This window comes from Propithecus coquereli, unplaced genomic scaffold (assembly GCF_000956105.1).
Source record: "Propithecus coquereli isolate 6110/MARCELLA unplaced genomic scaffold, Pcoq_1.0 Scaffold26, whole genome shotgun sequence".
Classification (NCBI taxonomy): domain Eukaryota; kingdom Metazoa; phylum Chordata; class Mammalia; order Primates; family Indriidae; genus Propithecus; species Propithecus coquereli.
In genome coordinates this window covers 4935275-4952089 of record NW_012148174.1, presented here as the reverse complement: position 1 = coordinate 4952089, position 16815 = coordinate 4935275, and the positions used below count along the sequence as shown (strand labels likewise).

The 16815-nt window shown below is 34.5% G+C and overlaps 1 protein-coding gene across 4 annotated transcripts in view; it reads right to left on the bottom strand.

Annotated features, from left to right (window-relative positions):
• PTPN13 (protein tyrosine phosphatase, non-receptor type 13 (APO-1/CD95 (Fas)-associated phosphatase)) overlaps window positions 1–16815 on the bottom strand; it is a 162103-nt gene that overhangs the window by 4634 nt on the left and 140654 nt on the right. For all 4 annotated transcript variants that reach the window (XM_012647232.1, XM_012647233.1, XM_012647234.1 and 1 more), the window contains 9 exons: window positions 15955–16048; window positions 14971–15108; window positions 14380–14468; window positions 11220–11275; window positions 8737–8840; window positions 6699–6847; window positions 5108–5198; window positions 2468–2805; window positions 633–848 (listed from right to left, as the gene is read on the bottom strand). In XM_012647232.1, the coding sequence (XP_012502686.1) occupies window positions 633–848; window positions 2468–2805; window positions 5108–5198; window positions 6699–6847; window positions 8737–8840; window positions 11220–11275; window positions 14380–14468; window positions 14971–15108; window positions 15955–16048 (1275 nt within the window). The remainder of the gene's footprint in view (window positions 1–632; window positions 849–2467; window positions 2806–5107; window positions 5199–6698; window positions 6848–8736; window positions 8841–11219; window positions 11276–14379; window positions 14469–14970; window positions 15109–15954; window positions 16049–16815) is intronic.

Genomic DNA, 16815 nt, shown 5'->3' with positions numbered 1-16815 from the left:
CTCCTGAGCTCAAACAATCCGTCTGCCTCAGCCTCCCAGAGAGCTAGGATTACAGGCGTGAGCCACCGCGCCCGGCCATAAGATTAAACTCTTATAGTAATCTTTTAAATTGGGAATAATTGTTCAGAGATAGACTATTTAGCATTATTTTGCATAAAAATATACATTTCCTACCCATAGATAACAATAACAAAAAACCCAAGCCTTTTTACTTAAAAATATACTATCTTTTGTGCTTCCAAATGCCTATCCGTAAAGTGGGATAACAGTACTGACTTTATCTTATACAAGCCTAAAGACTTTAAAGGGTTAAATTTAATGCTGCCTAAGCAGCTCTTGAGTACATTGTTAAAAAAAACCCAGTAAAACAATATAAAATTAAACTATTGTTTTTTCTTGATTTTGGCCTATGCAGTTTTGAATAATAATGTTTACAACTGGGGGGAGAGTGGTAAAAGATAAAAAAAAAAGAATAATAATGTTTACTAAAATACTATTCTATATAATAAGAAAATGAAGGTATTCATATGAACTGATAAATAAAAAAATCCCAAGATCACAACACATTACTAAAAATTAGATTCCATTATTATTCTAGCCAAATGCTCATGCAGCCTGTATCAAATACTCACATCCAGATCTTGAGTGATCAATCCTAGAACTACATCTATGCATATCAGGGTCCCTGAACGTCCGATGCCAGCGCTGCAGTGCGTGATGACTGGGCCTGATCTGTGGATGTGTCTCATGTAAGAGATGAAAGTGAGCAGATCGTCTGGCCGAGAAGGGGTATCGTGGTCTGGCCAGGCAGTGAAATTCAGATGAGAAATATGTCGCACCTCTCCTGTCTGAAATTGTATAACAGAATAGGTAGATAATTGGCATGTTATATTGTTCATACATAACGAGTTCTTAATATTATTTTTCCTCTCTAATTTTGACTTGTCCATTGGATTAGATCATAGGAAAAGTGGAAGAGACAAAAAGACTTCATTAAGAAACACACCAAGGGCCTTTATCAAGAAGGCTGCCAGATCCCTGTTTTAAATATTGGTACAAAATACTTTTTGGAAGCCCTAAACACAAATTACATTTTAATATGAATAACAACCTTTTTTGGTGGCTCTGTTCCAAATCTACCCCAGACAGAAGTCAGAGTCATTGCAACGGCCTACAAACCCTACCTAATCTGGCCATGTTTCCTCTCAGACCTAACCTCTCCCTCTTCTCCCCCATGGCCACTCCACTCCAGCCAAATGACCCTCTCTGTGCTCCTTTAAATATGCTGGACACAGTTTGGTCTCAGGGCCTTTGCACTTGCTCTTTCTGACTGGACTGCTTTCCCCCGGATATCCTTCCACTGCTCCTTCAACTCCTTCACAGTTTTTCCCCCATGCCACTTTTTCAGGCCTTCTCTGACTCTTTGTTGAAAATCACAGCATGCTTCTCACTCTACCCTAACCAACTACCCTTCCCGGCTTTATGTTTTCCACAGCACTATCAACACTAGCATCTCCTCACTAGAAAGTCAGATCCATAAGGTGAGAAATGTCTTTTAGTCTGTGTTGTTAACTGCTGAATCCCTGGAGGGCACAACAAGGTCTGAGCTCTATAAAAATGTGTGGATTAAATGAACCAATCATTTGAGGAATACTGAACAACTGTGCCAGCCTAAGTAATAGGTAAGCTAGTATAAATCAATAAAGAGATATAATTGTCAATATTTTATAAAATCACAAATCAAAAATCATGAAGGAAATTCTCGGGCTATGTTTACATGACACTAATAGAATTGAACTGATGTGCTCTGTTTCTATAAAAGATCACTTTATTTCTTTAAGAAAGCTTAACTTTCGATAGAAAACTCATCACTCACAACTAGCTAGGATTACTGGGGGCAGGAATGTAGTAAGGTGAGGGAGTGTGGGAGGTGAGGAAACAGCAGCAGCTTTACTTAAGGTATAATCACTTATCTAATTCAAGCTCAGTTCAATACAAATTATCTTGATGACAACTGTTCATGCTATAATTATCCATGTATACCTAAATATGTTAAAAGTTGCCTTTATAAGGGAATATTTCCTACTTGCAGATTTTTAAAAACAGTTTCAATGAGTTTATTTAGAGGTTTGAGTTTAAAAAAAAAGTTTCTAGCATGTAGCTTCTGAGCCATTTTGTGTTATCACTAAGCAAAGGATGATGGATAATCACATTAAAAGTCCTGCGTTTTCATCTTCATTTTAATACAGCACATACTGGAGGAAACTATTTGGCAGAATGCATGAAGAGAGTCACATTTAAACTTATAATAGACAAAAAAGAATAGGTGGCATTAGTTCCATTGCAATGGGAACCAGGAAGTCACTGGCTTTCTAGAGATAACATTGGTGTAATCGTAGAAAGATCCCAGGCTTGGATTCCAGCTAGGAGCCATGCCTTGCTAAATGGAAAGATGAAGTTCCCCTACCTGAATATCTTCTAGGGTCATTGCCCTCACCACAAAGCCCTTCAGCTGCTGCATTCGCACAAGAGCCAGCCGAAGCCTGTCGTTGACCATTGTCGTTTTGCCTAGGATGTTAGGCCAATAACGCTGGCACTTGATTTTTTCTCCTTCTACTTCTTGGGTCATCATGGCTATCACGGTGGATTTTTGTTCCCAAATCATCTGCCAGAAATCTCCGACGGTTGTGGGGAGAGGTCCTTGGCAGGCGATGTAAACGAACTCTTCTTTCCCCACTGGTATCTTAATGAAGCTGGCATTGATGTACCCACCTTCATCTCCAAGAGGCACTCTTGTGGCATCATCTGTGAATTTCCCACCACAAAACAGAGTCGTCTATATCATGCATTTTATACAAGAGTCTTACAAATAGTATGAGTCAAAGATATTGAGAAATTCCTCATAATTGTAGATGAAATCACAAACACATCTTTTTTTTTCCATTTTTATTATTGTTTTTTAGAAATGGGATCTTGCTATGTTGCCCAGGTTGGCCTTGAACTACTGCGCTCAAGCAATCCTCCTGCCTCAGCTTTCCAAATAGCTAAGACTACAGGTATGCACTACCATGCCTGGCCAAACACACATTTTAATAGAAGTATATTTTCAAATTGTAGCGCGGTCAAATTATTTTATATTTACTGTTTTTGCTCATGTTAAAATAATATCTAAGATGTCAGCTCAGTGAATTTCTGACATGAAATTTGGCATTTATTATTTATATAGATTGGGTTAAAGAAATTAAAATTAATAAATAAATACATTTAGAACTTCTTAATAAATAAGTAGAGAAACAACTAAAAACAATTTTGGTGCTTATTCTCCATCATTACTTTAATGATGATGACAATAATAATAGTACGAAATGGCAATGCCCAAATTTTTTTCATATAAAATTAGCATTACAATAACACTATCAAAGTACTTTAACTGGTAATTCCTGTGATTACCAAATTAAAACCTTTTAATAATAGGTTTCAAAATCCTCTATCAGTTGCCCTTTATTATTTGACTTCTATCTCTTAGTCGATTCTGGTCATTTGTATCATGCCAACAAATCTACTCACTGGTTTTGGATTTATAGCTTGTCTTTTTTTTTTTATTTCAGCATATTATGGGGGTACAGATGTTTAGGTTACGTATGTTTCCCTTACTCTCCTTTCCCTCCCCAAGTCAGAGCTTCAAGCGTGTCCATCCCCCAGATGGTGCGCACTGCACTCATTATGTATGCATAAACCCATCCCCTCCCTCCCCCCTCCCATCTTCCCGACACCCAACAAATGTTACTCCTGTATGTGCACTTAGGTGTTGATCAATGAAATCAATTTGCTGGTGAGTACATGTGGTGTATAGCTCGTCTTATTCTAACTTTCAGATATTCGCTTGGCCATTTTTCTGTCTAAAATAATTCTCATATACATTATGTTAAACAATGATCTATTCCATTTTTAAAACACTGTCTTAAGATTTACTTCTGGCCAGGTACGGTGGCTCACACCTGTAATCTTAGCACTTTGGGAGGCCAAGGTGGGAAGACTGAGGCCAGGAGTCCTAGACCAGTCTGAGCAAGGGTGAGATCCTATCTCTACAGGTGAGATCTTATCTCTATTAAAAATAGAAAAAAATTAGCCAGGCATGGTGGCACATGCCTATAGTCCCAGCTACTCAGGAGGTTGAGACAGGAGGACCTCTTAAGCTCGGAGTTTGAGGCTGCAGTGAGCTATGTTCACATCACTGCACTCTACCCAGATGACAGACTGAGACTCTGTCTCAAAAAAAAAGAAAAAAAAAAGATTGACTTCTTATAGCAAGCTTTCTAAAATGAATGTTGTGTCTTCCATCTGGATTGGAAAAATTCAACTGCATTATTATTTTTCTCAGGATTTGTCACTATTGATTTTATTTTGTTATTTATCTTTGGATTTATGACTTCCTGGCAAAGACAGGGTCAGTGTGTCATATATTGTAATCCAAAGTGCTAGTATACATAAATGTGTCTGATGATAACTATAAAGTTGCTGGAGGTTAATATTTGGCTATACACATATATTCATATATAATTTTAAAAAATCACACTGTTGATTGATGAAATGGGTAAAACATGGGTAAAAATAATTGCTTTTATTTCCTTCTGGTATCTGAAATGATTCAAAGTCTAATATAGCCTGGTGGTACCACTGTATATCTATGTACATGCATGTACATAGCTATTAATCACCGTAAACATTGCTCTAAACTAAAAAAGTGGAATAAATTGATGGTGGTTGTAACATATGAACCCAAGAAAACGCTCATCTAGAGGTCAATTCGTACTTTTAGAAAGACTTTAAAATTAATGATTTGGCATCACTGGCTAATTTTTAACATTATGCTAGTAAAAAATCAGGAATATCTCAACAAATATTTCAGATTAATTGATTTTCAGAATACATATAATTTAAAAGGGATTCATATTGACTATCTAAATTTATTTGTTACTGATGTAAATCTCTGAATGTGTGTTTATGCACATGCTTATGTGAGGGATAAGTAGGTTAAATAGGCATAAAAAATTTAAATCAGTTTATATTAAGCACATATTCAATTTGGAACAAAATTGGAACTTACATGGAAGTATATTTTTATATCTGTTCTTCTTTCTGTTTTCCTTAGTTTGTCCAATTAGACACTGATCCAAAGGTTTTAATTCTTGAAGATTCTGTAAGCAAAAATGGAAATAAAGTTAAATTTGTTGAGATAAGCAGTAATTCAGTAATAACTGTAAATGCTTTAAATGTATAGGGTACAAAATTAACTGATCAGGGCTGATTTTTAGTGTTAAGAAATAGAGATGTTCTAAATAAGCCTAAAATCAATACTGATTTGATAGGGTTGTGTCGAATATATTCTTTAATTGAACAAGTTGCAGTCAACTAACTGTATAAGATACCACTTTGTGTCTTAATTTTTAATTTCAGTTTAAAAGTGTCTATAATTATATTTTAGAAAAAAGTACAATTTATAAAAACATCTTTGCCTTAAAAGTAATGAGCTAGAGCACAATCTCTTGACAGTATTGTCTGTGGGGGTCAGAGAATATTCCATGTGGCAGTGTTGTGGTCAGATCATCCTACGTTCTAAAGTCAACTCTTTCCCATTTTTCATTCATTCACTTAGTCAAACAATAAATACTTGAATGCCCATTATATGCAAGGTACTGTACTAAGTTCTAGGAATACAGTGGTGGGCAAGAAGGTAAGATTCTGGCTCTCATGGCTCTTACAGTCTATTGGGAGAAAGGAGGCAAAAAAGAAGTAAATAAATATTGTAATATGTGTCTTGAAGAAATTATAAGCTGCTGTGATAGAGAAACCCTCATAAACCATAAAAGTTGTGATCGAAGTTCTCTGATGGTGACATTTAAACCTAAGAACTTAAAGTGGAAATCATTTCTGCAAAATGGAGATTTGGGGAGAGGAAGAATATATCTTAATTACTGTGAGCTTTAGTTTCCAAATCTGTATAATGGAATTAATATTTTGAGGAATATAAAGAAAACAACATGCACATAGCAGAAGTGCTTAAAAGTAGCACATGGCTACAAAGCTCAGGAAGGGGCAAATAAGCAGATGGTTTGAAGGAGAGGGGCAAGGTCAGCCTCAAAACCACAGTGGTGCTGCCTTTCTCTTTTGCCTAGTGGTACACAGGGATGACGCCACAAGACCATAGGAGCAAGGTCTTTGAACCATTGCTGCTTTGAACTGGGGCACACATTCCTGGAGCTGTATTAAATTAGAAACTGCTGTTAATGATGAACCACATCTATACTATGTTAATTAGGAAGTTAGTGGGTGCTTGGAATTGATACTTGGTTTTTTTTTTTTTTAACTTTTTATTCTTACATATGAAGTAAGTATAATCTTACTTAGGGAGTAAGACTATATAGGGAGTATAATCTTCAGGGAATTTTATCAAGTTCTAAGTAGCTAATGTGATCCTCTTAAATCAATATTATTAGGACCCTAATTAGAAAAATTAAGTTACTGTTAGGTATGATAAGATGGTGCTTTTATAGTTGGAAATAAGTTAACTACAGGTAGACTTGGAAAGTAATAGATATTTTCAAAATTTCTCCTAATCTTGAGCTAGTAAAGACACATTTTCCTTAAAATAAATGCATAAAAACTTTGGGAGAGAACCACTGGCAGAGGCCACTTACCTCCAGCTCCTTGGAAGGAATTCCTTGTTCTAGTAAACCCCGCAACATTCGAATGACTGATTTTAACTTAGCACCAGTGTATTTGCCAGAGGGAAGCACTTTGACGACAGGGAGTGCAGCAAGCTCCTCGTTTGTCAGAAAGGGATGATCTAACAGGAAGACAGCAGCAACTGATTCTTAAAAAAAAACATTTTCCCCAAAACAGATTTGACCAATAAATGAACTAATTTCAGCCTATTGTCACCTTATCTATTATTATAAAAAGTGGAATCTTAAAATATGACAGAATTAATAAGGCAATAGAATTAACAGGTAGGCCGATAAACACAATCAACACCAGGAAGTCTTTGCCCTAGCATGGCTCTGTACCCTACTTCTAAGGAGACAATTCACTGACTGCTCAGAAGTTCTTAAGGCTTTTGGCTCTTATTTATTTACAGTTCCTAAAGGAGTTTACACTGTTCCTTTTTGCTTCTCTTGACTCAAATGGCATTGTTTTAATGAGAAAAACATCTAGTCCTGTTATTACTTTGTATTTAAATTAGCTTCTATGCACATGGAAAAAAATGAGAGAGAACTTGAGAAATTTCTTACCACAGGAAATATCTCTAGGAACACTGACTTCTGTCCTCACCACCCACCCTTGGCACTCAGTGCCGGCAGCTCTGGAATTTGATAGTTTTCTCCAAGCATATGAAGAAATCCCTTGGGTTCTTCAGGAGTTGAGTCGAACAAGTATCTTAGGAGAGGTGTGGGTCTAATGTAGTACCTGCTCTATGGAAATTACTTATAACAGAAGGCAACTATTATTCTAGAAACACTAGAAGGAGAAAGTTCTTGCTAGAGCCTGTACAAGTATATTAATAGTTTTAATTTATGTCAATCAGTTGACTAAAGCATTTTGATGATGTAGCTAATATGCAGGCAACAATGATGCTAGGCACTGTGGTACAAGATACCTCAAAAGAAGTTTTCACATCTAGCTGGGGCAAAGGCTAGTTGGGAATACAAAATTCACTCATATGAAATGACTGTCGACTTTTACAGAACTGAGTGTGAATGCAATAGGAGCTCAAAGGCTGGACAGATGAGCATTTGCTGCAGTGCTGGGCAAATGCATCATGCATACACCGATACCTAAGCCAAGAAAATGTTAATTCAACTTTGTTAATTTCTTTTAAAAAGAAAGACTTCAAAAAACAAAAACATGTTCTTTCATTACATTAATATAACATTTCCTTACGTAAAATAACTACAACACTGGATAGAATTTTTTTCCTTTCCTTTTTTTTTTTTTTTTTGAGACAGAGTCTCGCTTTGTTGCCCTGGGTAGAGGGCCGGGGCCTCATTATAGCTCACTGCAACCTCAAACTCCTGGGCTTAAGCCATCCTCCTGCCTTAGCCTCCTGAGTAGCTGGACTTACAGGTGCACACCACAATGCGTGGCTAATTTTTCAGTTTTTACTAGAGATGAAGTCTTGCTCTTGCTCAGGCTGGTCTTGAACTCTCTAGGTCAAGCGATCCTCCCGCCTCAGTCTCCCAGAGTGCTAGGATTACAAGCGTGAGCCACCACGCCTGGCACTGGATAGAATTTCATTTCCTCACTGGCTCAAGTATAAAATGAAAGGCAGTAATAGAACAGACAAACTGACTCTTGATCATAAAAGATGAGGTTGGGATTCAAGGATAATAATTCCTTACCTTTCAACTATTCTACATATTTTACTATAAATAAAGTGTGCTCCTTGACTTTTTAGTCCAGAATAGCAGAACTATGACTTCATGTTTCCATTCTAAATATTTATACAATATTTGTATGTTTTACTCAAAGCCACTGAGAATTTTAGGTTACAACTGTGCAAATAGCTAGTTATATAAATGAATATTGATGTTTGTCCAGGTGATTTAACCTTAGGTACCAAATAATATACATATATGGTAAAATATCATATCCATATATTCTGAAAATTGTCATCTTTAAACACTTATTTTTCCTACCCATTGTTTTTGGGGAAAAAACTACTAATAAAATTCTTGCCTTTATCGGAATCTTCGTGGTTTGTTCTCTCTATTGGCAATTCCTCACTTCCCCATGTTATTTCATCCTCATCAGTCTTCCTTTCTTGTGTCTTCTGAATTAAGCTATGACAAGAAAACACATTTGTAATATTTTCTTCATTTCTGTCTTCAAAATAAATTTAAATATTACAGCCCTGAATTATTTTCTCTACAATTATTATAGTATTTTAGAATAGATTTGATTAAAAAAATCAAATCCACAATTCTTAAAATTTATTGGTAAATGTAAATTGAACTGAGGAACAGAATAGTTTAGTACAGATTTAGATTTATCCTCAAACAGATCCTAGGTCTTTGAACCTTAGACTGAAGGAGTCCCTTTGATGATGGAGAAGGTGGTGGTTTTGTTTCTGTCTTTCAACATGGATAAGAGATTATAATTGTATCGGTGTATAGCTCTTTCTCCTTCTTTTCAGCAGATGCCCACTATTGCATCATATAGATGCATCTTAATTTATTTAAACAAGTCCCTATTGATGGACGTAGTCTTTTGCTACAATAGGAGGCCAGAGGACGCTCCTGTACCTGGGCACTCACTTAATGTAATGAAAGTCGGTACAAATTCTTATTATTCCGGGAGTACACAGCAGATGCCATCCCTGGTTAAGGCAGATGGACAGAAAAGAGAAATTAGGTAGGAGTTTAGTGCTAAGGGAGATGAAAAAGGATTATGTAAAAGCCTGAATACACTTTTCACTTTCTGATATTCAGGGGAACAAAGGCAGAGTACTTTGGTCTGATGATAGTATTAACAGTACATCATTAAAGCAGGACATGGACTAATACTCCCAAAATGTCAACAGGGCAGCAATTATGCTGCTTTTATGTTCTCCTCTGCTCCAATTCACTGTGGGTCACAGTTTACACCTAATTTGCAAGCTCTGCATCCATGTGGTTGATTCTATTTCCTAGTATTAATACATAAATAGTCGTCTCTTGGTATCTGTGTGGGATTGATTCCAGGACCCTAGGTGGATACCAGAATCCATGGATGCTTAAGTGCCTGATATGAAATGGTGTAGTATTTGCATATAGCCTATACATATCCTCTTGTATACTTTACATCATCTCTAGATTACTTATAATACTTAATACATTGTAATGCTATGTAAATAGTTATACTATATTGTTTTCATTTGTATTATTTTTTACTGTTGTATTACTTTTTATTGCCTTTTTTTTTTTTTTTCAATCTGTGGTTGGTCGAATCCCTGAAGGGCTGACTATCGTTTGTTTGCAAGGATGTATTTGGAGATCCTTCCATCAGGCATTCCCTTCTTTCTCATTCTTTTGAACAGCTGTTTAGTATTTCATTGTATGAGTGCCTCCAAATTTGTTGTCTCTATTATGGTGTTTTGCTACTATAAACAATTACAAATTATTTATAGTAAATAATGTTCTAAAGAATATTCTCTTGTAGAAATGTCTTTGCAAATATATGGGAATGGGATTGATTCTTATTAATAGAAATAAAATTGCTAGGTTGAAGGGTATATACCACATTTCTTCGAACCTATGACCCTATCATTGTAAGATACATTATTATTTTATTTACTTCAAAAAATGAATAATATTGATGATCATAAGACCCTTCATAATTTTAGAGATGTTAAAACAAAAAAGTACATCCAAGGATTAGTAATACGCCAAAGAATCTATATTTTAATAGTGTTTTCAAGTGCCTCCCAAAGAGATCACACTAATTTACCCTTCCTCCTTCCTCCCCTTTCCCTGCCCACCGAAGCATAAGAGGTACCTCTTTATTGACATCCTTTTTCTGATATTTGCTAATTATTAGGTGTATGCATTTCTGCATTAATAACATGTACCCCCTTCTTTAATGTAGTAAAAAATTCACTGTCAATATGCCTTTCTAGGAAAATGCAAATAGCTCCTTTTGACTGTCAGATTATGATTTAATATGAAGTAAAATTTACATACAATCACTTTTTTGCCAACTATATATATAAAACCTTTCCTGGATAGGTTACAAAAAAGATCTTATTATGTATCAGAAACTTTGCAAAAAGAAACAGTTTTTAAAAGGTTTCTCACCTTCTTTGGTTTCATTTTGTTATTCATGAAAATTAAAAAATTTGAAAAGTATACATAATTGAAGAAACTGAAAAATAAATGACCCATAATCCTAGCAGAAGCAGATAATTACTATCATTGTTGTTGGCACATTCTCATTTAGAACACTCTTTCATTCATTTTTACCCCATGGTTAAGGGAATATTGCTAGTTGTATAATAAACACATTTTTACATGTCACTAGAACCTCCTTGTAACAAAAATTTTAAAACATTCTTAATATTTAACCAGTTCCATAATTTACCCAACACTCTTCGTTTTATTGGAAAACAAATGGAAATTTACGGAGTGTGTCTTAAAAAAAGAGAATGGAAGTGTTATAGACACTTTGAAAAATAATTTTCTTACGTTTCACTTTTTATGTTTTCTTCACAATGTTCTTCACAGCCATTTATTTTGGTAGACTACAATAAAGAGAAATAAATATCAAATCAGTTCATTGTAACAACAAAAAAAAAATCAAACAACCTCATAAGGTTAATTTTCCTGTGAATTATTTCCTATATTTACTGTTATTGTTCATCCTAATATTACAAAGAGACATATGCATTCAATTAATATTCAATTAATACTCCAAACAAGTGCCTGAGGCATCTTCAGTGGCCCAAAATGTTTGCTGGTTGCACTTAGTCATCTTCATACTCGTCTTGGCTTTTCATTTCTTTTTTTTTTTTTGAGACAGAGTCTCACTCTCTTTCCCGGGCTAGAGTGCGGTGGTGTCAGCCTAGCTCACAGCAACCTCAAATTCCTGGGCTCAAATGATCCTCCTGCCTCAGCCTCCCAGGTAGCTGGGACTACAGGCATGCACCACCATGCCCCACTAATTTTTTCTATTTTTAGTTGTTTGGCTAATTTCTTTCTGTTTTTAGTAGAGATAGGGTCTCGCTCTTGCTGAGGCTGGTCTTGAACTCCTGAGCTCAAGCGATCCTCCTGCCTCAGCCTCCCAGAGTACTAGACTTATAGGTGTTAGCCACCGCTCCCAGCCTTATCTAAGTACCTTGTTACTCCTTTCCTAAATTTGTTTTCTTACTTTGTTTGTTTTGCTTACTGTTAGTTAAAATGGGTTCTAAAGCAGAAGTCCCATCTATTCAAGCAGTGCTAATTTATTATTTCTAAGAATGGACTGGCCCAAAATGTAGTCTCAATGCACAAACTTGCAGGATCTATCTGTATTTTGGTGGCAGGGCAAATTATATAAAATCATTTTACCAAGCCACCTTATTTTTCATTTAAAAAAAAGTTGAAATATCTTATGGGACCATATTTAATTTATGGGTGAATGTAGGGAGAATTTAAATTTTAAGTTTTTCTATCACAGAACAAGAAATGTTTTTCTTTAATACTTCTTCTATGCTTCTTTGTAGAGTTTTAAAGTTTTCATAATATAGGTCTTGTACATTTTTGGTTGAATTTATGCCTACAGCTTTCGTTTGTAACTATTGTGAATAAAATTTTATTTAATAATATTCTATAACTGTTAAGCAAAGACTGTGTTATGGAATGAATTATGTCCCTCTAAAATTATTTCTTTAAATTTTTATTTCTTTATTTATTTTTCCATAGGCACCTGTCCTGTGAACCCCCCAAAATTAATAGGTTAAAGCCCTAAGCCTCAACGTATTTGGAGACAGGGCCTTTATGGAGGTAATTAAGGTTCAATAAGGTCATAAAAATGGGGCACTAATCCAATAGGATTACTGTCCTTACAAGAAGAGGAAGAGACAGGAGTGTGCCCACACAGAGGATAGGCCATGTGAGGACACAGCCAGAAGACAATCATCTGCAAGCCAAGGAGAGAGGCCTCACCAGAAACCAACCTTGCTGGCACTGTGAGAAAATAAATTTCACTGTTTAAGCCACCCAGTCTGTGGTATTTTGTTATGGCGACTTGAGCAGACTAAGACAGACTGCAAACTCAAACGCTTGCAGAGACCAGACAAATGATATAAACCTTTAAAATGCCTGGGTGGGGTGGGGTGATGTAGGGGAACGAGAAATGGCGGAGTCTGTAGAGAAGTGGTCATAGAACACAAGCCACTTAAATTTTATAAAATTAATTCTGTCTTGTGAGGTCTGAGAGTTTACAGTACAAAAAGTAGAAGACTTCGTTTCACTATACTTTATAATAAATAAGAAATTTAAAATTCATCAATAGATGGCCCATTAAATAAATTATGGTATAAGCATGCAGTAAATAATAAGAAGGCATTAAAAAGTATGAATTAAATTTATATGTACTCATGTGGAAAGACAGTAATCATCAATCAAGTGAAAAACAAATTGAGAACCATGTGATCAAATTTATATTTTAACAATATTAATACATATGTATATAATTATCTATGTATTTTCATGCATAATGGAAGGGTAGAAATCAAAGTTTTAACAGTAGCTACCTCAAATGAATATAGGAATGTGTTTTAAAAAGGGACTTACATTTTTACATAATTGTGTGTGAAATATTTTTTTTATGACAAGGATGTAATATTTTCATAATCAAAATAATAAAAAAGATAACTTGAAAGAAGTTTTCTGTTATAAACTTTTGTTATTATAGTTCAGTATAAATGAAAATCTATATTATATTAACAATTTATTTTTACTTTTTTTTAAAGTAAAACTATCTGATATGATATTTTTGAAATGGCAATTAAAGAGTTTTATTTGTTTTCTTAGTTAAGAGACTTTAGAACACACATTTTAAGGGGCACTTTTAATGTTATTACTAGTAAAAACATAATAGTCATCAGGACAAAATGTTCAGAAAGCTTTTTAAAGATACCATTGTTGTAATAATTATTAATATTCTGATAGTACGAAAGAGTCTCCTAAGTAAAACTATTAGATAATGCTACATTTTGAGATACCTAATATTTGAATAAGCATTTTTTGTAGAAGAAATATATACTCATCAGCCATAAGATTCCTCATATGTACAAGTACTAATTATTTATAAATGTTTAATGAACATAGTCATGTATGCATGAGACTGTGTGAGTCCATGCATACGTAGTAATAACTGTAACAACCCAGACCAGCATAGTTTTGACAATTTTGAAAATGTGAAGTACGAAGACTAAGGATAATGAGGGGAATTATTCTAGAATACTAAGCAAAATTAGATTTATAGAAATAAGATGATACTGAGTTTGAGGAACCTTAAATATAATTTATCTACTATTTCATGTTTTTTTTTAGGCCAGTGTCCCAGAAGATCCAAAGTTTTAAGATTTTAATAAGAATTTGAAAAGTTTAGCAATACATTTTTGAAAAATAATTATTTACTTTCTTTCTTTTTTTAATTTGAAGGAATTTGAGTAATGATTCTTTCACTGGGATAGGATGACATTTTAATGTAACAAGTGAAATTATTAATAATCTCCATTTTCTCCCTAAACATAATTTTTCAGTAAAATGAGCAATAATCTATGATTATTTCACTTCTGGATTAAAACATATAATTCTAACAAATTGTAGTATTCTAGGCTGTTCTAGAAATTATTCTTACCTGAGAAAAATCCTCAGGTAAAGGTGAACCATCACAGTCTGTATCTTCTGCTCTCTCTTCTGATAACTTCCCATTTGTCTTCAACATACCTGGGAGAGAAATATATAGGCCAAGAAAAATTAATAAAATTATTGAGGAAGCAGAAAAGTTTTCATTTGCCTGCCAAAGAAGGCAATATACGGACCAATTTCCACGAATAGTTTCAATGTTCTAACCAGAAAAGTTAGGATAAATGACACTATACATGCAGTATAAAATTTATGGTTCAACTTATCTACTAAAATTACAACACCTCAAGGATGGTTTAAAGAATGGTTTAGTATCAACTGAGAGAATGTTTGGATTAACACTTCCAAAAGTAAAAGCCATAATGTTAATGATACATTTTGAAATCTCACTAATAATGTAACCCACCCACAAACATGGAAGAGAAAAAATAGGAGATAATAAATCTTATTTTATTTTTGAAATATTACCCACTAATGAGGAATAGGGGAAAACACTAATGCATTACATATTTATACCAAAAATGCTCCCTAGGGATGGCCTTGTACTCCTTAGGGTGTCAATTTATTTATCTAGTTCATCTACCTGAAACACAGGCATCTCCTGCTGCATTATTTTGGTTTAAAAGATTCTGGGCTTCCTCATCCACAACATCCAGCAGAGACTGGATGACTTCAGCTTCTTGAGGGTCATCATAAATGTCATCTTCTTGTATATCAGATTCTTGAAAAGCAATAATTTACATGGGGTTTTACTTTTAAAATAGTGACATAAGAAAGGGACAAAATGTTGAATAGAATTTGTTAGGTCCTTTCAAATTTTAAGTGATGGACACCCCAGTTACCCTGATAAGATTAATTTACCTTGTAGGCCTGTATCAAAACATTACATGTACCCTATAAAGATATACAACTATTATGTACCCATAATTAAAAATAAAAATTAAAAAAAAAAGAATGCAAAAGTTAAAAAAATTTTTTTGAAAGCATCCACTCTGAAAAGTAGCTATGACTGGAAAAGTAGTTTACACTATTATGATCCAGTTATCTTTAGTTCTACAACTACTCTGGTGTCTACGACAAAAGATCACACAAATGCAACTTAAAAAAAAATAAACCAAAATCAATGTCGATGATATACCTTTTCATAAGACATTAATAATTTAATGTTTGTTTTTTTTAATTAAATGACTCTCAAAGTATTAATGCATGAAAGAAACACAAAAGTTATGTTATAAAGATTAAGAATATAATAGATCAGACAAAATATCCTCAAGATACAATTTCTAAACTATTTGTTAACTTATAAACTGCTACTTCACAAAATACAGGAAACACTATTAAATTAAACAGGTATCTTTTCAATAATTTAAAAATAGTTTTAGTCTCAGAGACGAGAAAGGATGCTGGACCTTTGTACACTGTTCTTTTGTTTCTATGAGCAATAACCTTTTCATTTAAAGCTATAGTAACAGATAAGGCATATAAGTGAGGATACCTAATATTTCTTTATTATCTCAAGTATTAAGGCATTTAGAGTAATTAAATGACTGATTTGGAAAACTACTACCTTTGGACAGAGTCAGGTCTGCTGATCCCTTCATTTGATAAGCAGAACATTTTCCTTCAGGGTACAAAACTTCAACGATTTCTTCCCCATCAACCTGAAGCATAAAACCAAAGCAAATCATCAGAGTACTATTTTACTAACTTCCAGGATTAGGGACGGACTGCACATTGCCTCTCTCCTCTTCTTCCTCAGTACAAGATCCCTTTTATATCTTCCCACCTTAGATCAGAGTTTCTAGGAAATATCAGAGCAATGAAACGTGCATAGGGGATGGGGCTTTTCATCCATTGTCAAATATGCCTGGAAACACTATTTGAAACAACATTAAATCAGTATTTTTATTCAAGGAATTCTTGCAACCCTTACTAATATAAGTTTTGAGTTGCCAAAAGAGAAATCTATTATGTAGTATTTCTTAAACTACTTATTTGACTGCAGAAATCTCTTTTTTGAGGCATATTTTATAAGACTTGTCTTCCATATTTTTTTTTTTTGGAGACAAAGTCTCACTCTGTCACCCAGGCTAGAGTGCCGTGGCGTCAGTCTACCTCACAGTAACCTCAAACTCCTGGGCTCAGTGATCCTCCTACCTCAGCCTCCTGAGTAGCTGGGAGTATAGGTGTGCACCACTATGTCCAGCTAATTTTTTCTATTTTTAGTAGAGATAGGGTCTTGCTCTTGCTTAGGCTGGTCTTGAACTCCCGACCTAAAGCGATCCTCTCGCCTTAGCCTCTCAGAGTGCTATTCCATATAATTTTTAAAAAATAATTTAATAGGATTACTAAAACTTAGAAGTTGAAAGAAAGGGGGAAAATAATTTTTTTTTTTTTTTTTTTGAGACAGAGTCTCACTGTGTTGCCC